Source organism: Rhineura floridana, chromosome 2 (assembly GCF_030035675.1).
Source record: "Rhineura floridana isolate rRhiFlo1 chromosome 2, rRhiFlo1.hap2, whole genome shotgun sequence".
Lineage (NCBI taxonomy): Eukaryota > Metazoa > Chordata > Lepidosauria > Squamata > Rhineuridae > Rhineura > Rhineura floridana.
In genome coordinates, this window is record NC_084481.1 from 184,512,095 (window position 1) to 184,532,895 (window position 20,801).

At 40.3% G+C, this 20,801-nt stretch overlaps 1 protein-coding gene across 9 annotated transcripts in view; it reads left to right on the top strand.

The window, feature by feature from the left end:
- Window positions 1-20,801, top strand: part of NPAS3 (neuronal PAS domain protein 3) — a 1,108,131-nt gene that overhangs the window by 195,040 nt on the left and 892,290 nt on the right. For 4 of the 9 annotated variants that reach the window (XM_061611614.1, XM_061611615.1, XM_061611617.1 and 1 more), the window contains one exon: window positions 7,690-7,810. The exons of the other annotated variants lie outside the window; for them this stretch is intronic. In XM_061611614.1, the coding sequence (XP_061467598.1) occupies window positions 7,690-7,810 (121 nt within the window). The remainder of the gene's footprint in view (window positions 1-7,689; window positions 7,811-20,801) is intronic. 9 annotated transcript variants of the gene reach the window in all.

The following is a 20,801-nucleotide window of genomic DNA, read 5'->3' on the forward strand; positions in this document are numbered from 1 at the left end:
CTAGGTTTTCCCAAATTCTGGACATGCCACTAATGCTTGTTTTAGATCATTAGCAGCCCTGAATTGCCAGTTTTGGTTTTCTTTTCTTTTTAAAATACATTTAGCCCTTACAGAACTAGAAATATAAGAAACACATGTTGGCAGAATTCTGCCCAGATATGATTGTTCAAACTAGTCTATATAACTTTTATCTTGGTTTTCATTCTGGAAGGAGAAAGTGATTTTCACCGATTCCTTCTCTGCACTTACCTAGAACAGTGCGATGTAGTCGTCCAGGGTCTCAGGGGGTCTTAGACCCTTTACTTTTTTGGGAGCAGGGTCCCTATGTTTTCAGCACCGTACAAGCCAATCAGCATGAAAGGGGAGTGTATTGGTGTCTGAGAAGAGTCTTCTAATATGCTTCTTTGTTCTTTCCTGCTGATTGGAGCCGATCAGAGTGAAAGGAGATGAGCCAGCCACTGAGAAGACTCTTTTCAATAGCCAACACTCCCCCTTTCATGCTGATTAGCTCCTAGCGATGTCTGCTATTGTGGGAGAAAGCTACAACTCAGTTGCCAAAAAGTGTGTGTATGGCTGTGACTATCATGAAGGGACCCTGCACTTCTTAATTTGCTACTACGCTACTGCTGGAACAGCATGGAAAATGACATGGAAAGGGGAAGGGAGCATCCGTGAGAATCTCCTCCTTTCTTCTCCCATTAGCAGAGGCCTCTCCTAGATCAAAGATTCTTCCACAAATAGAAAGTCTCCTTTTGTTTCCAGAAGGACACTATTGGATACAACCCAATGATAATATAGTGCTAAACAAACAAAGAATATAAATAATCAGTGGATCAACATATGGGACATCTATATTAGGTGGTTCAAATGTAATCCATGCTTTCTGATAAATTCTGACCTTCCTCTAAAGAGCTCAGGGTGGTATACAAGTTTATCCTCGTAACCACACTATTGGGTAAATTAGGATTAAAGACTTAAGGTCACCCAGTGAGTTTCATAGTTGGATGTGGATTTGACTGTGGGTCCTTCCACTGTTAGCTCAGCACTCTTAACCGTTACACCACTCTGGCTCTCTAGAAACTTGGGTGATAGCCAATTAAATCATGTTCAGAGTAGATTTATTGATGGAATAAAGTTTTTGACGAGGTGCGCCTGGTGCCACCACTGTTATCTTTTCGGCACCAGGTCAAGACTTTCCTCTTCTCCCAGGCATTTTAGCATGTGTTCTATATTGTTTTAAATTTTTAAATTGTGTTTTAAATTGTTTTTAAAAGATGTATTTTAAATTGTATTTGTTTTTAGTTATTGTAAACTGCCCAGAGAGCTTCGGCTATGGGGCGGTATACAAGTTTAATAAATAAATAAATAGATTTCAAAGGGTCTACTCTGAGCATCTTAGATTGATATCACTATTTATATCCATATATATAGAAAGTCCCCTTTATAAACCCAACAGATGCCATTAAGTTCTGGTTAAATTTTCAGTTTGCATTACGTTGTTGGGTTAACAAAGATGTAGTGATTTTCAGCTAACCATACAAAATATTATCTCACAAATCTTTATCTCATTTCTTTATATAAGTAATTCCATTCTCCATTATTGTTTATAATGATATAAACAGGCTTTTACCATTCTTGATTTCTAATAGTGTTTCACACTTAGCCTCTTTTGTTTAGTTAACCCAACCCAATTTAGAATAAAAATTTCTAATTGTAAGTATTTATAAAATATTGGGTGTTCATTATTCATCTTCATTAACATGCTGCTCGGAGGGAAATGTTCATTATTATATTGCAAAGTTTTGATATTTATGGTTAGCTTTTCTGTGAAGGATCAGGAAAAAGATCTGGAACCCCAGGTTAACGATAGGGGAACTGTTTGAAAGGCAATAGATGTAGTAAATAAAGACATCCAACCCACTGCCTTCCTCTTAGGGCATAGTTTCTTGATCCAGCTGCTGAGAGGCCTGCTCCTGAGAAGGGGTGTGGCTCAGGCAAATTCTTTTTTATATATTTAAGGTAGAGGGAGTGTGGTGTAGTGGTTAAGGTGGTGGACTATGACCTGGGAGACCAGGGTTCGAATCCCCACACAGCCATGAAGCTCACTGGGTGACCTTGGGCCAGTCACTGCCTCTCAGCCTCAAAGGAAGGCAATGGTAAACCCTCTCTGAATACCACTTACCATGAAAACCCTATTCATAGGGTCGCCATAAGTCGAAATCAACTTTAAGGCAGTCCATTTCCATTGAGTTAGAAGGGGCAGGTTTACAGAAATTAGTTAAACCATGTCGGGACTTGAGCCTTATAGAGGCTGAGTGCTCTTTAGCTACAGAGACCTAGGAGGCGAAAGAGATGTTTGTGGCTTTCATTGATGGTTTTATTGGTTTAAAGTGTAAAATAAAGCTTTCAAAGGCAATTGTGCTGCTGCGCCTGCTAATGATGTGATTGCTTTATGGGTCTCTTGCCTTAGGCCAGCTTGGCTGTTTGACACCCTTTCTCTGTTTCTTATGTTTTTGACAAAAGCTGTGAACATGCTTGTGGGATTTTTCCACCCTCTGCAACCATGACAACCAGTAACTTTTCATTGAAATCTAAGATCTTCAGGAGTCTGTTGAAGCTACTAGATGAAACATTTTCATTAAAAACAATATTTCATCCTCCGTGGCTTGGTCATAGCTATGTAGATTTCCTGAGCCTGTGCTTGTTAATCATCAGGATTATTTTGCCAGAGCAAAGATGAGGACCAAGGTGCATTATTTGGGAGGTATGGGATGAACTTGGAAAAAAGAAAGTTGAATGAAGCAGGTGAACTATGGCACAGACTAGAATAAATCTTATTTAGGAGAGGGCAATTATAATAATCTTAGGGTCCCTAACCAATCTCACCATAGGGAGTATTCTTTTGGACTTTGATGCATTGCCGTATGCTCATGTTTCATTCTGTATTTTTTTTAAAAAGTTGTATGTTTATTCTTTAATGCGTTATTGCTCCCTCCCAGCTGCTCTGAATACTAATTAGTAGAATAGGATATTAAATAATAACAATAATGTATAGAAAGAAAACAGCTCAAATATTCAGGTGTGTATGTTATGATGTTGGTATACTCATGTAATAATTTAATAGCATCCACAACTTTGATGAGATCAGTTTGAAAATTAATAAGAATACTAGTTCTGTTCTTCATGTTCCAGTGGCTAGAAACATCCTTCTGATTTCATGAGTTTAGCATCTTTACCTCAGTCTGGTATCTACAAGTGCTTGCAGACAAAAGTTTATTGTGGAGTAGGTGCTGCTACCACACACAGGTTTTTTGAAGTATCTACTTGATGTTGTTGTCATCAAAATGCCAACCCATATTTTCCTTACATTTAATCTAGATTTCCCCTTACTGCAGAAAATCCAGTAAGTAAATACAGTATCCCAAGCTATGGTCTGAAGGCACATAAGGCCAGCACCCTGCTAAAGCTAAGAGGGTCAGGTGTGGTCAGTGCCTGGATGGGAGACTGTCTGGGAACCATATGCAAGCCGCCTTGGGTTTCATGAAAAGAAAGGTGGGGTATAAATAAATAAATAAATCCTTTTATACATCTGCAGTCATTGCTGGTATGATTTTGTGTGTGTGTGTCTGGATGGTTTGTCATAGGAGTGGTGACGTTTTGGTGGGTGGCTTCTAAAGCTATACCCATTTACTCTTCAACTGAGCAAAACCTAGCCATTTTGTTTCCTGTGGTCCAAATGATACAAGCTTGCTGCATGCTGAAGGACCATTGGAATGTCAACAGCCTGGTTAGGAGGAGCTGTTCTCAAAAGTTTCCCATACAGTACATGTACCTCAAAAACTTTAATCTTAGTACATGTACTGGGCTTAAAAAAATACAGAGGTCTTGTGCAAAATGTCTTTATTATTATTGTGCAAACCTTAGTTGGGTATAACATTCTGGTGCAAGACCTTTTTTAAGAATGGAACTTGATATTGGCCCTCCCCCCGCAGAAAAACACAAGCTTGCATTTTGCCCATTGTGAAATGTGAGACTTAAGGCTGCAGTCGTAGACCAACATACTTTGGAGTAAGCCCCACTGAATTCAATACAACTTACTTCTGTGTACATATGGTTAGCATTGCACTATAAGGCTGGTTTCATTTGCTCTTCTTCTCTTGTCCACTTCACTTCCTTAAAACAAACAAAAGTTGTGCTCACCCAGCTACAGAAACAATTGCACACATGCCTATAACAGAAAAAAACAAGCAGGGTGTGGGGGAGGAGTAATTGAGAGCAGGGACAAACAGCAAAACCTCTCCAGATACATTCCATCATAACTTCTATGAACAGCAAGTGGTGGGATAGCAGTTAAGATCCATGACCGAAATATGGGAATGTGTGGAAGCTGATATGCCAAATACCCACACAGAAAGATCGAACCTGAATAATTGTTTGTGGTATAAAGCCCCCCTCTCAGGTCTTTAATCACCCTGTTCTGTACCTCTTCCACTACACCACCCATGTGGATTTTTGGTACTCTTGAATGGTCTAGTAGCATATGAAAGTACAGAATTGCCAACCTGGTATTGGTCCATTGGATACGAGACTACTGGGAGTCCTCACCTCCCCACCCCCTGCTTGTGTTAACATTTTCCCTGGTTAAGAGTTCTGGAGACTTCAAAAGATTGCCGCACATGAGAACAATGGCCTATCTAGTGCAGATAGTTGTCCATGTACAAGACACTAGAAAGCCCCCAAACTCTTGCTGGATTTTTATCTGTTTTTGCAGTTTATTAAGTTATTTTATTCAGAGATTAGATTAAGGAAAAGGAGGGGCAGAGTAGTATGCCGTAGCCACATTGCCCTGCTGCAGAACTTGCTTGGCTGCTTAAGTCGCCCTGACACTTTGTCAGCTGGGGTGATCAGCTGGGGACCCTGTAGCTGTTTCCCCTCACTAGGTTGTTCTAAATTTATATGCCTTACTAGTTCCTCCTAGCTGCTATTGCAGCCAACAAAGTCACAGGGTGTGGTAGTAGGAATTTGAAAAGGGGAAGGGAGTCAGGTCAGTTTTAGCCCCTGGGAAGGAGGAGTGAATAATGAGTGTTGATAAATTGGGGAGTGGACAATGGCAGGTGAGTCAGCTGAGGATTAACTTCTTGAGGAAGAGAGCTTTCTGAGGAAGAGGCGGATTTTAAAAACTTTTAGTAAGAATAGTTTTTAAAAAGCTAACTAGCTTTTACTTGGTTTTATACTGAGCACAACACACTTTTAAAAGTGCATGTCACCCTGTAGTTTTAAGTTGTAACTTCCACTCTAGCTTTGGTAAACTAGACTACTTTGTGACAACTTGACACTTTTGTGACATCTTGGTTTTTCCCAAAGCTGTTGTCCAACTGTGAATTTTGGAAGGGTTCCCCCCCCCAATAGAAACCACATTTGCTTTTTGTGTGACTAAAAACCAAACAAACGAAGCACGCCAAATAGAACAAAAATCAAGCAAAAAACAGCATAATAAAATAAAATATCTGTTAGGCCAAAGGCCTGTTGAAATATTTTTTCTCATGCCAGCAAAATGCCAGCAAAGATATTCATGCATTCTCACCAGCTGTGACTTGAAACTGAATTATTGCTGCATGGTTAATCAAGTATCTGGGCTGGGTCACGGGTAGCAGTTTGATGTGAACGAGGAGCCATGGGACAAGCCAGTAGTCAGGACCAAAGTTGCAGGATCCACTAGATCTGCCCAGCTCCAGCACATTCCTGATATGCCTTGATTTGGGGTCCTGTGATGGCTACCACCAATGGAAGGACCACCAGTGCCTGCTTGGGTGAAGGTTGGATCTCTGGCACAGCAGTACTCCTCTTCACGAGAGGAGGCCAGTGTAGAAGGCCCTAAGCTTCAACCTTCCCTTCGACCATCAGCATCAGGCTAGTTAGGATTGCAGGCTTTATGTAGGAACAACCCAATTAGAATAACCTATTATGCGTGTACAAAAATATAATGCTTTACTTAGCATCTTGGAATTGCCTTGGAAATTCATTTGCTTTCATTTGTCTCTTGATTGACCTAAGATTTTCTGATCTCTGTATCTCTCCATCATTTGTAGATTATGAGTTTCTTGTAGACAGACATTATTACTGCTCCAAGCTCAGATCTTATAACTGACAATATAAAATGTCACCCCATATGTTTTAATTCATATAGTGTGTCAGATGCTTTGCTGTAGTCCAAACAGGCTAGATTTTCCTTGCCCACAAGAATAACTGGCCTTTTAAAAGGTTAGTAGCTTAGTATACAGTGATGTATCACTGGTAAACCACTTGACATTCTGATTTTTTTTTAAAATTACAATTCTTTTTATGAGCTGTTGGACAATAACAGGGAAATAGAGTAAAGTTAAGAAAATAAATAAAATAACATTTAAATATGTGAATGGGGATGTACTATTTATTTTTAAAATAAATATTATTTGAACTCGGTGATAAATACATTGCTTGAGTTTTTATTATCCTTCCAATCTAATAAGTTAGATTAAATATTACCTCAGTTAAATCAGATTCCATCAGACACAACAGAAATACTGGGATTGATTTCAGGGGAATTCTGAATGAGGGTACAGAAGAAGGAAAACACACCCTTGTGTCACTTTAAACTATGCCAGACACCTTCTGCTAAACTTACCAAAATATTGCTGCCTTTTTTTGTTGCCAGTAAAGTAAGTGAATCATATGAAATCTGCACTTTGGAAGAAGTTTGTGTATTCTGAAAGAATTATATCTCTATTAAATAGGTTTACAGCACAGATGACAAAAGGTATAACAGCATTCATCAACATGGATATGTAAGGTTAAATAACCACCATATTATAGATGCTAGCAAATTTACTTAGATAATACTTTTAGGCTGCCATCTTGTGCACACATCTACCTTGGAGAAACTCCCAATTAACTGTCTGGGATTTACTTCAAAGTAGACATGCATAGGATCAGTCTGTTCATTTATTTTTACAGCCCTGTTATTTTATAGATCAATCAATCATAACACATTGGAACCAAAAAGATTGTTGCAATTTGCATTAATTTAAAAATAGACTAGATGGCAATCCTGATTTCAAAGGGATCCCTTAGGTTCAATAGTTCTTGTATGGACATAATCAGCTGTTCGTACTCCAGCCCAAATAAAGTGTGTGATATTTGAAAAACAATGAAATCAATGGGCCTCAAGTTATTCCTGGCTAACTTGTCCTGTGGATTTTAGTAGGACTTTTTGTGACTTGGAATGAAGCCACTGAGAAGAGATTGAATCCTAGAAATAGCCTGGTGAAAGACTTGAGCATGGTGGTTCTCAAGAATACAAAAGGTGTTTCCCATCTCACGTTCCTCTTAGTTATTCCTCAGTTTCGAAGTTCCTGACAGATGCCAATTTTGAATAAGAACTTGTGTCCAGCAGCATGTTTCATCAATTCAGACAGAGCAGAAAGCCTCAGAAATACAACTTTTCTTGTTGCTGTAGCATCTGTTGGCTCCTGATTAGCATACTGTCAGCTTTCTGATTGTATAGGAGTCCTCTCTAAACCTTCTGTATCAAGTTGTTTCCAGTCGTGGACCTTCTTATAGGGGTCTGTTTTCTTCATCCGAAGCCTGCTTGACCCTGTTCCCCTGGCCTTGACTCCCATCTTCCCTTGTCTGCTTTTTGCCCTCTCCTAGGGACTACTACTGACCCACCAGCCTATGCCTGCTTGACAGTGGTAATTGCCTCACCCAGAAACTCATGCCTGATGGACCTTTCCAACATGGGCCAGCTGCCAGCCTCACTCTCCCAGTATAGGTAGGCAATTGATGTTGTCCATATTATGAGTCTCCTAAAGTAAGCCTACCTACTGAGGAAAGGTAGTCATTAGAAGCGGAATGGATTATTTGCAGGCACACCTGGGATGCACATTTCAGTAAGAGTGCTTGAATTGAAGTTAATTAACAGGAAAAGCCAAGGGGAGGTATAATGTTTTTATGGGCATTAGGGGACAACTTAGGTGGATCCTCTGGCCTGTACATGTGAGTGAACGGGGATTGATTTTGCCAGTGCTTTTTATTTTTGTAAAAAAATGAGGTGCCAGTACTCATAGCTTGATAAAAGTGCTGTGGGTGCGAGCACTAAATGGTTACCATGGGCAGCAGGGAAAAAAAGAGGTGGTGTTACTCTGTACCAGTGAGTAGCATCACACCAAAAGAGCACTGGATTTTGTATTATTTTCAGAAGTAAGGCTATAATTGCTCTAGTGGACAGGATGTGGTGGGCTATGGAAAGGTGAGTCCAGTAACCTTCAAGAGCTCCTTGAAATGGCTTAACCACTTTGAGGTCAGAATTCTGTGGGTGTTGTATATGGTTAGAGAAAAATCAACTCATTTGAAATGTGGTGTTGGAGGAGAGCTTTGTGCATACCATGGACTGCAAAAAAACACAGAAATAATAGGGTGTTAGAACAAACTAAGCCAGAACTATCACTAGCAGCTGAAATGATGAAACTGAGGTTATTGTACTTTGGACACATGATGAGACGACATGATTCACTAGAAAAGACAATAATGCTAGGGAAAACAGAAGGGAGTAGAAAAAGAGGAAGGCCAAACAAGAGATGGATTGATTCCATAAAGGAAGCCACAGACCTGAACTTACAAGATCTGAACAGGGTGGTTCATGACAGATGCTCTTGGAGGTCGCTGATTCATAGGGTCACCATAAGTCATAATCGACTTGAAGTCACATAACACACACACAATATTGCTTGGATCCTGAATTTGCTACTGCCCAACAGAGAATTTCCTGAGTAGACTGAGTAGCAGAAGCCCTGCCAGCAGAAGAGAGGGGGTTACTCTCTCCAATTACTATTTGTGTCCTCAGAAGCTCTGCTCCAATGGTTTGGGGGAAACTTTGAAACTTTGGGAGGGGGCAGGGGGGCAGAAATAAGCAAAATAGTGTCTGATTTCTGTCAGCGGATCCTTTTTAATAACAAGCTTTCTATGGATAGAAAGATCTCTTGTGTTCCTGGAAGTCTATGTTTGGGCCCAAGCCCTCACTCTTATTATCAAATGAGACATATTTACTCACTTACCTTGCATTTTCTATGGGCAAATGAAGCTGTGTTATAGCAAGTCAGATTGCTAGACCTGTATTGTCTTCTGACAAACAGGTCCCAAGCACAGTTATTTTCTATGCCAGTTACTGAGATCCTACAACCGAAGATGCTGGAGGCTGAAGCTGGGACCTTCTACATGCAAAGGATGTGCTCTCCCATTGAGCTACAGGTTCTTCCCCTTTGTTTCAATGTTCCAATAGTTGAAGCAGATTTTTTTTAGTATTCAAGTTATTTCATGGTGGAAATAAAATTGCTGGTGAATTATTGCAACAGGGACGTGAAATATAGAGGCAAGTACATAATAATACAGTCGAACATTTCAGAACTTATAATTTGTAAAATGTAAATGTACTGCCTTCAAGTCGATTCTGACTTATGATGACCCTATGAATAGGGTTTTCATGAGGCTGAGAGGCAGCGACTGGCCCAAGGTCACCCAGTGAGCTTCATGGCTATGTGGGGATTCGAACCCTGGTCTCCCAGGTCGTAGTCTAACACTTTAAACCACTACACCACACTGGCTCTCATGGAAATGGACTGCCTTCAAGTCGATCCTGACTTATGGCTACCCTATGAATAGGGTTTTCATGGTAAGCGGTATTCAGAGGGGGCTTACCATTGCCTCCCTCTGAGGCTAGTCCTCCCCTGCTGGCTAGGGCCTGCTCAACTTGCCACAGCTGCACAAGCCAGCCCCTTCCTTGTCTGCAACTGCCAGCTGGGGGGCAACTGGGCTCCTTGGGACTATGCAGCTTGCCCATGGCTGCACAGGTGGCAGGGCACATAACCCCTGAGCCACTCACTGTGGGTGTGATCTTTAGCTGACCCTTTACACCCAGGAGACACGAGCAGAGATTTGAACTCACAGACTGGACTCCCAGCCAGGCTCTCCTCCTCACTGTGCTATACCAGCTGTTCTACTTATAATTTAGACATGCTTAAGTTATCTTTCTGTCTTTTTCAGTACATTTTCATTCTTGCTCCTTTATTTTTTTGCTGGTGAATATATAATTCTTTAGTTTGTATTTTGATGAATTACTGAGACTCACATTTTGGCTAGGAAAGAAAAATAGAGCAGCTTACTTTTCAGTGAATTTTTGCTTATAGTGAGTACTATTGCTAAATCTAGTTTCTGGATGAGACTGTTGAAAATGTCCCTTAGTTTAAAAGATTTGGAGTAGTCCCTGATTTGGGCCATTTGGAGTCTGAATTTGTGGCTTGAATTTGGATTGTTCTGTCAGTTCATGTTCAGCCCTTTTATACAATATGCTACTCCCATATGTACAAGGCTTAAAGAAATATTTATTTGTCCTTATATTCCAACTTCTGACAGTTTCTTTCTTTATCCTTCTCCAGTTTTTATCATATTATTATTGCAGATTATTCTAACAATGTTGGTAATGGGAATCACAGCTGAATCAGTTTGTTGGGGAAAAGATACTGAGATTTTTTATTTACGATACCAAAAATTATTGTGAAAGATTTTTCCTTATATGTACCTTTTTACTTTTACATTTGAAAACAATCTTCATTATAGAAAGGAAGGAAAACTGAATTGGTCTTTTTATCAAGAATGGTGACATGTTTCAATTTTGCCTCAGTGTTCTACAAGTGATTTTTTTATATAGACAAAAACTGTGATTTATTAATAGCTGGTTTATATTTTGTGACTACCTTTTTATATTTTTGCAAGACTTCTTAAAATCGAAACTAATCCCATTATAACTTAAGCAAAGTCAAGGCAGCTGTTTGGCATATTTGGTTATTTTTCAACCGTTGACTGAGTTATATAGTATTCAAATTTTTGGAAAGAAGACTCCATCCCTCTTGGCATCAGATTCCAAATCTTTGGCTACAAAGACATATTTACTTGAAGACTGGCAAGGATTGTATGTTCTTCTAGGAATGTATAGACTGTAGAATGTTGTATGAAGCATGTTGGGATTCCAAGATGTTGATGGTGGACATCTGTGCTAGAGTCTGGTTGGAGAAAAAAATGTGTGTGGAAGTTATCACATGTACATATTTATTCTGTATCAGTACTGACTCTAGAAATGTATTTGAGAAATATAAGCCATATAAACTCCTTGCACCAAAGTTCTGACTCATCTTCAATGAGTCAGTCATTTGGGCTGCCTAAATAAATAAATAAACAATCAAACAAGACATCAGTTCAAAATAGCAGTAAAATAATATGTTTGGCTATATAGTTTGCTTGTAGCTTTCAAGTGAACACCGTGGATATATGAAGAAATCAAGTTCTTTGTTGCATGTGCTTATAATTATCAAGAGGTATTATTCATTAAGGTGAACAGGGAAGCAAGAAAGAATTTTCTGTCCTAATTTGAATAAAATCAATTACAGCTTTAAGTGTTTTTTTTAAAAAAAATTCAATATCTAAACTTCCTGCTACAAAGGCAAATGTCTCTTATTTGGTTCAATTGACATAATTAACTCAAGTTCCAAGCTAAGTACTAGGAATTTAATTTTTTCACAGCTACTGCAGTTTTGGAAAATGTTAAAATTGTTGCTTAGTTTTTAAACCTGATACTTACAAATTATTTTGTAGTGAACTTAACATATTAGTGGCAAAACCCAATGAACTGTACAGTGGGGCAGATGCCATTGCACTTAATGTGCACAGGAAAAGATGTGTGATCATGTTTGAATTTGTAGCAAATGTCATCTGGACACTGAAGCCCAACTTTGATTTTCCTACTTACTTAATTCATGCTATAGATTTTGTACCTACTGGCTGAAGCTAGAAAATGGACTGATGCAAGCCAGTTGAAAATGAAGGGCACAATCCAACTTGCATTTACGCTGGACTAAGGGGAGTTGGATGTGGGGGATCTCCAGGTGAGCTGGCTAGGTCCTGGCTCAGCCAGGCTATGCGGGCATAAGTCCCTCAGCCCTGCTCAGCTGGGCCAGCCTGGCTCAGCCAGGACCCAGCTGGCTCAGCTGAGACTGGGCACAAGTGGAACCGGCATAAGCCCTAAAAAGGGGCATGCCAGGGCGGGGCTGAAGTAAGGGACTTAGGCCACATTCAACTCGTGTTTGGAGCACTCCTGCAGGTCCCAATCCAGGTAAAAGTTACATCGGGAAAAAGGTCAGTCTAAGAAAATAATTATAATAGAGGTCAATTGAGAGGGCTTACTCGCCCAGATGTATTTAGGAGATCAGGCTATTACTTTCTAGTCCCTGCACACAGCTCCTGGCTAAGCCGGTATTGGCCCTGCCCATGTGATTCTTTCATCTGCCTGTTTCCAGAGCAGTCTGGAATCACAGCAGGGAGAAGTGGTTCCCAAACTACTGTGGCTAGTGTGTACACATGCCCTTAGGCTTGAGATTTTTTACAGTATACTTTGATGCATGTCTACCAGACATAATGTCCCATTGAATTCAGTGGGGCTTATTACCAGGTAGGTGGGTATAGGATTGCAGCCTTCTTTACACAATATGTAACTACTTTCTTTAAATGGTCTCACAATAACTTGAAACTTGTCAGGACGCTTATCTGCCACTCTGAATATAAGATTTTTATGTTTCTACTCAATATATTGTTTGCTGTAGTGAATAATTTCAAGTCACATTGGTTGAAGGCCATTTAAAATGCCTGTTTAGCAATTCTAGCAGGTACTTGTTTCAGACTATAGTAGGCTTTGTACATTTGGAGGCTGGTAATTATAAGGGTTTTTATTCTAATTTTTTCAGCTTTTAAATTCCTGGATGCATTTGCTTGAAATGCAACATTCAAGCCTGTTCAACAATTTGATCAGCTATCAGGCTTATTTCTTAATAATGGCCATCAAACTATATTTAAATATGTTAGGGAGATAGGCAAGGTTTTAAAGAAAGCAAGTCAGAAACAGTCATGTGCCATGGGGAAGTGAGTAAATTCTGGCTTCCTCTGGGCATAAGGCCTTTTTCTAAGAAGGCATGTAACCAAGCAGTCTAGGCAGTTTCTTGTATAAAACATGAGCACATACTTGATTCCCATTGGGCAAAACTCTTACTAAATGGAATATATTATTGTTGAGAAGAAGCAGGGAAATGTATAAGAAATAGCCACAAAAATCTCTCTCTCTCTCTCTCGGTTTGGCTTAGGTTGGATGAACTGACAGAACTTTCAAATTTACCATTCTGAAGTCCTGTTTTGAAACATATGCAAATGTCCAAATGGTGTGTAGGTCCTCTGTGCCTTGATCAGCGCTGTGTGGACCATTAGGTGGTACACAGCACAAGGAGATAAGTTCCTTTTTTTTAACTCTTTTTAAAATCCTTCAAGAAAGAGGATAACTTGCCATGTGTGTTGTGGAACAATCAGTATCTTGTAAATCACAGAGACTATGAAAAGACAAGTCATGTAAAGGGCTCCCAATTCCCATGATAATTCAAATTAATGATGTGAGGACGAATATCCAATTTTCCTATCTCTGGGATTAGGTTTGCCAAAAATTGAGAGCTGTCTCTAGCACAGTGTGATACTTGAATGTGCAACCATTAACCATTTGGTGTATACAGAGCAGAAAGAATAAGTGCTGTCTAGGTAACAAACTATACACATAACCAGTGAGACAATGTAAGTTTTATAGTCTCCCAAAATGGATTTTGAGCATGGTAGTAGCCTTGTCAAATTAGCCTGAGTAATCATATTTATGGTTTTGTTTTTAATCAACAAGAGAGGTGAAACTATTTGTATCTGCTACACTATCATTGCATCAGCAGGGTCCCAGCCAGCAGACTTGTTTTTGGGATATATGTCTCTGTAATTCCAGATTGTTTTATATCCTTCTGTCCCAATATGTGTTCTCCACTTTTACAAACGCATTAAGAGTATTGGGTAATGTCATATCTATAAATGATACCTGCTTTGCAAGGCATGAAAAGTCTATATACCCATAAGCAAGAAAGAAAGTATAGCATCTTTTAGTGGAAGTAGTTGGCTGATATCACTGTCAGGAATGTTACTGATAAAAAAGTTGCTCCTCCTTTTAGAAATGTTAATTTTCTTTACATAAGCAATATCTATTTTCTGTGCCATTATTGGTAATTCTGGTTATCCAGTAATATGCTCTGAACATTTTTTGTGGTTACCTGCAAAAAAACCCCAGTCTTTTGGCATAGCGTGACTGGCTGGTTATAGTGTGGTATGGGTGTTGTTACAGTTTTTGTTTTGTTTTTAAATACTGTTTTGGGGGATGTGGAATCTGCTTTTAGTCTCTCTGAGACCATGGGTTAGAGCAAGATATCCCTAAATAAATATATGTTGCATTTTGCTATCTCTAAGATTTTACTTGGCTAAAAAATACTCATTTGAGCAATGAGATCCTTCCAAGTGATTGGTACATTTGGTTTTTTTATCTCTGTTATAAGTCCCTATTCAGCAGGATAAACAAGAATGTTCTGTTAGTACCATAGACTAACTCAGTAGATTTCTGTGTGGAGATAAGTGTGCATCTGAACAGAAATCCATTTTAAAAATCTAGTTTATGAGCAGTTTTTAGAATTTCATAAGTTTAGCTATCTCATTGGAAAGAAATTCTAACAGGGCAATCCTAAACCAGCCCAGGAGGTGAGCAGAGCAGAGGAGCCACTACCTCATCTGAAGCTTCTGTTTAACAGACAGAATGTGGGGCATATATTTGGGTTTTGTTTTTTGTTGTTTTGCTGTGTCAGCCTCAAGCAGATGAATCAGAGAGGCCCAGTTTGAGTGGGAACTGAACCAGCATAAGAACAAGTGCATCCTTGGCTGGTTGTACCCTGCCTGCATAATGCCCCATTTGGGGCTGTAGGCCAGCTACTACCCACTTGGGTGAGGTCTAGCCTCCAGTGGCAGACATCTCCCCAGTCAGCAGTGCTCCTCTCTGCTGGTGGTCCATACTTCATCCCAGGGGTGGGGAACCTTTCTTAGACCTAGCAACTTTCCAAGGGCCACAAGCCAATAATGGCTGGAGTCAGAGGCAACAATGGACAGAGCAATAAATGTGAATTTTATCTCTGTACAGTAAGCTAGTTACTACACATGCTCACACACCCTTCTGTGTCCTCCATCCAGACTGGCAAGAGGCACTATCAGAGTTCAAAGGCTCATTCCAGCCAGGCAAAAACACGCAGGGGTGTGAAGCACGGTCAGTGAGGCCTGTGGCCTGTGGAGATGAGATACAGCTTGGGGAGAGTTCTGAGGGCCAGAAAGAGGGTCCTGGAGGGCTGCATTCAGATCTCAGGCTTGAGGTTAACCCCCCTTTATCTTAACCCTTGTCAATATCAGAAGTAGGATTGCAGCCTAAACTGCTTACTTTTATAGTACTGTATTGTGTGTATTGTATTGCTTGAGCACTCACCTCGAAACCTCTTAATATACATCTAAATAAAACTTAACTTACGTTCTATACACAAATACTGTGGATAAATCATTCTACAATATAATACCTATAAATTATCTAATATTTTACAGGTCCATGGCATATTTGTTTTTTTGAGCAAGCGCTGTGGGTGTCACCCTTTTGATCACTTCTTTCCCCTGTCCCCTGGATTAGTACCCTTCCCCACCACAAGAGACACAAATAAAGAGAGTGTGTGCATATTCAACTTTTCCTAGAGATTCAGTAAAAGATCAAGTAGAATTAATGTGAGCCTTGACATGCACATAGAGTTGAAAAAAAAAGTGGGAAGTCTTCCACCTTCCTCTTTGAGGCGTACATACTTTACAAGTCATCACCTAATGGCCAAGGAGGCAGTGAATTGAGAGCGTCACAGGAAAATCTCAAGGCTGTCATTGTACCCACAGGTGCCAACTTGGTGACCTTTTCATTATATAGTATAAAATATGGACAAAGAGAGACATAAAGAAGTTCTATTTACCTGAAAACCAACGTTCTAATTGGTTCTGCATGAGAAATGAACTCCAGACTTTTTATCAAGAAACTATCTCAGACAGGTTTGAATATGATGCTTAACAAGAACCAAACTAGTATGATCAAACACCAAACCTCTGTATCCCAATGGAAGACCTAAAAGGAAATATGTGTGTTCCCTGAAACTGGTGACTCTGATCCAAACATTTAAATGGGTGAAAATTGGTTAAAAACACCTGTTTTTAAATTAATTTATGATGCTTTAGGTTAAATCTAGCACAAGAGGGGAGAGAACTGTTGTGTTCATGTCCTGTTTGTGAGCTTCCCATAGGCATCTGGTTTACCATTGTGAGAACAGGGGGTTGAATTCAATGCAAGCCCATTCAAGTTAATAGAACCATAGAATCATAGAGTAGTAGAGTTGGAAGGGGCCTATAAGACCATCGAGTCCAACCCCCTGCTCAATGCAGGAATCCAACTCATAGTATACCCAACAGGTGGCTGGCTGTCCAGCTGCCTCTTGAATGCCTCCAGTGTTGGAGAGCCCACCACCTCCCTAGGTCATTGGTTCCATTGTTGTACCGCTCTAACAGTTAGGAAGTTTTTCCTGATGTTCAGTCGAAATCGACCTTCCTGTAACTTGAGCCCATTATTCTGTGTCCTGCACTCTGGGATGGCCAAGAAGAGATCCTGTCCTCCTTCTGTGTGACAACCTTTCACATACTGGAAGAGTGCTGTCATATCTCCCCTCAGTCTTCTCTTCTCAAGGCCGCCCTGGGCTCCTACTGGGAGAAAGGGAGGGATATAAATCTAATGAATATATATTGATAAGCACTCTTTGAGTATGATTCTGTAGCCAACTGTGGATCCACCTGATAGTTGTTCCATCCAGCCCACATTTAGTTAGCTTGCTAATCAGAGCATTATGGGGCACTTTGTCAAAAGCTTTGCTGAAGTCGAAATATATTATGCCCACAGTAGTCCCACATTCTGCTAGGGAGGTTACCCAATCAAAAAATGAGATAAGATTAGTCTGGCAGTATTAGTTCTTGATAAATCCATGTTGGCTTCTAGTAGTCACTGCATTGTTTTCAAGGTGCTTACAGATTGACCACTTTGTAATCTTCTCCAGAATAAAGATCCTCTGTGGCGCAAAAGATCCTCCATGGTGCAGAGTGGTAAGCGGCGGTAATGCAGCCGAAGCTGTGCTCACGGCTGGAGTTCGATTCCAACGGAAGGAGGAAGTCGAATCTCCGGTAAAAGGGGTCAAGGCCCACTCAGCCTTCCATCCATCTGTGGTTGGTAAAATGAGTACCCGGCACATGCTGGGGGGTAAAGAAAGGCCGGGGAACTGGCAATCTCACCCCATATATATGGTCTGCCTTGTAAACGTCGCAAGAGTTTAAGAGTCAGAAACAACTCACACTATAAGTGCGGGGACACCTTTACCTTTACTTTACCAGAATTTTCCCAGGGATTGATGTCTGGCTGGCTGGTCTATAGTTCTCAGTTTCCTCCTTTTTGCCCTTTTTGCAGATATGGACAGCATGAGCCCTCCTCCAGTCATCTGGCACTTCACTCATCCTCCACGATTTCTCAAAGATAGTAGACAGTGGTTCTGAGAGTTCTTCAGCCAGTTCTTTCAATACTCTAAGATGCAGTTCATTGGGCCTTGGAGATTTGAACTCGTTCAGAGTGATTAGGTATTCCTGGATCATTTGTCTATCAATATCAAGCTCCAATCCTGCCCCTTCAATTTAACATTTCTCAGGAAGGTCATAGACCCACTTTTGGGAGGAGACTGAACCAAAGTAGCAATTCTGCCTATGCCTTTTCTTTGTCATCTCTTATCATTTTGCCATCCTCACTGAGTAGCTGTCTTTTACTATGAATGTACCTGAAGAAAGTTTTTTTTTGTGCTTGCTAACCATAGCTCATTCTCAGCTTTAGCCTTCCTGATGCCATTCCTGCAAGTCCATACACTCTTCCTTTGTGGTCTGGCCTTCTTTTCACTTCCTGTATGTGCCCTTTTTTGTTTTCAGCACAGCTCTAAGCTTTCTGTGAAGCCACATTGGCTTCATCTCCTGTCTTCCTCCTTTTTCCACTGACGGAATTGTTTGCCATTGTGCCTTTAGAATGTCCTTTTTTAGAACTCCCATCCTTTTTAGAACTCTTGGACTCCTTTCCTCATTAGGGTCACTTGCCATAGAACCTTACTTATCATTATTCTGAGTTTATTCAAATTGGCTTTCCTGAAGTCCAGGGTATGTGCATGGTTACTCTCAGCTTTTGCTTCCTTTAAAATCAAGAATCAAGTATAACATGGACACTTTCCCCCAGAATTCCCGTAACTGCCACTTCATCCACCAAGACATCTCTCTTGGATAGAATCAAGTCAAGGATAGCCGATCCTCTAGCTGCTTCCCCCACTTTCCATAGGAGAAATTTATCTCCAACAAAAGTCAGGAATTTCTTGGCAGAATTTATCTCCCAACAGATATCGGGGTAATTGAAGTCCCCCGTTACTACTATATCAGGCCTCCTCGAAGAATTGGCAATTTGTTTTCAGGTTTCATCCTCACCTTCTCCTTGATTGGGTGGTTGGTAGTAGACTCCAACCACCATGTTCCTTTTATTTCTTGTCCCATTTATTTAAATCCAGATACTTTCGGTGGAGCTACCAAGCTCATCCTCATGTACTTCTGTGCAGGGTTATATATTTTTAACATATAGTGAGATTCCACCTCCCTTCTATTCCATTTGCTCTTTTTGAACAAGTTATATCCGTCAATTGCTGCATTCCAGTCATGCGAGTTGTTCCACCAAGTTTCAGTTATATACTTATCAATCAATCAATCATTTATTACGGTCAACGACCAGCACTATATTATATACTTATCAAGTTGTATTTACCCAAATGTATTAAGAGTTCAAGTTCATCCTGTTTGTTTCCCATATTCTGGACGTTAGTATACAGACGTCAGAAATAATGTGATTTACAGGCTGGCTTCCTTCCAATATTTCCAGGAAGACTATTATGGGACCCTAGTAGACCTTTTGGATGAAGTGTCTAGTTAGTTTGACAATAGTGATCAAGAGTTCCTGTTACTGTGCATAAGCCTTTGTCAGTTGTTACCATCAAGTTTATGTCTCCCTCCCCCTTAGGGTTCAGTTTAAAGCTCTCCTGATGAAGTTCTCCATGCTGTGACCAAACACATTCTTCTAAAGGAGCGCCTCCAGCATCACCAAGTATGCCGCCTGACGAGATCAGCCTCTCAAGACCTTCTCTCGGTCCCACCAGTTAAAACAGCTAGACTGGTGCAGACCAGAGAGAGGGCATTCTCGGTTGTGGCCCCCACCCTCTGGAACTCTCTGCCATATGACCTATGTCATGTCCCCTCCTTGGTAGGCTTCCGCCAAGGACTAAAAACATGGCTGTTTCAGCAGGCATACAGAATCCCTGGTTAATTTTAATTCTACAGTGTATAGATGTGGGTAAATTAAATATGTTATAATTGTATTTATATGTGTATTTTAAATTTTAATTATGTACGCCTCCTAGAGTGGCTGTTCATTCAGCCAGATAGGCGGCCTAAAAATAAAATGTTATTATTATTATTGATTATTCTCAGTCATTGTGAGGTACAACCTGTCACTTGTCAGCCGTTCATCTTCTAGGAAATTTAGCTCATTGTCCCAAATCCAAATCTCTGGCCATAAGAAAACTATCTGGGGCCCAAAGTCCTTGAGTTGCCTTCCCAGAGTTTCAAAGTCTGACGAGATTTATTTGTAGCTCCTCTTTGCAGTATGATTTTTTCCCACATGGATAAGAAGAAATGGATACCTGTTAGTGGGCTTTGTAAGTGATGGCAACCCTTCCGTCACATCTCTAATCTGTCCTCCAGGGAAACAGCATACCTGGCGAGTCCATGGGTCAAATAGACACAACTAACTTAGGTTCATTAATCTTAGTGGGTCTACTCTGAGTAGCATTTAGTTTAATACAATCCAGGATGCTGAACTAGACAGGTCTTTGGTCTGATCTAGCAGGACACTTCTTATGTACTGCACTCAGGCAGAGTTTTCTATCACTACTTTGGAGGGGTATTAATGGGTACACCTTTGGAGGGGTAGTTTCTATTCTTTGACTTATTGAACTATAAAATTTTCCAAAAGGAACATTATCAAAGTTCCCTTAGTTTTTTGTTTTATCTATTCCCATCTTTTGAAGTGAGGCTGCTGTTAGAAGAAGCCTTCTTTTTGGGATCTCTTCTGTATTAGTGTACATGGGTACTTGTCACTTGCTCTTTGCTACTTAATCAATGTTCAAGCTTCTTCATTCCCAAGGAGGCAGAGAAGAAATTTATTTATTTATTTATTAATTAGATTTATTAGTAGCTTGATACGTGAAGTTCCCCAAGTGACTTACACAGTGTAATTGAATTCTAGCTCCAGGAATAGACTGAGTCTAAACTGCTGCCATGCTCATACATGTTGTAAAAACATACAATTGTCTACAAAATTTTATTTTAGACAACTCATTAGCTAAAAATAGTTCCTTTATATTAGACTGCAGATCTGCGAATACAGTAATACTGTTCAAATGTGGGGCAAGACGACATCGCTCAGTGGTGGAAAACGCACTTTGCATGTAGAAGGTCCCAGGTTCAATTCCTGGCATCTGCAGACAAGGATGGGAGGCATCCTGTGTGAGATACTGGAGTGCTGCTGCCAGTCATTGTAGATCAGCCATTGCCAGTCTGGTGCCCTCCAGATGTTTTGAACTACAACTCCAATTAGCACCATGTTGGCAAAGGCTGCGATAGGCAAT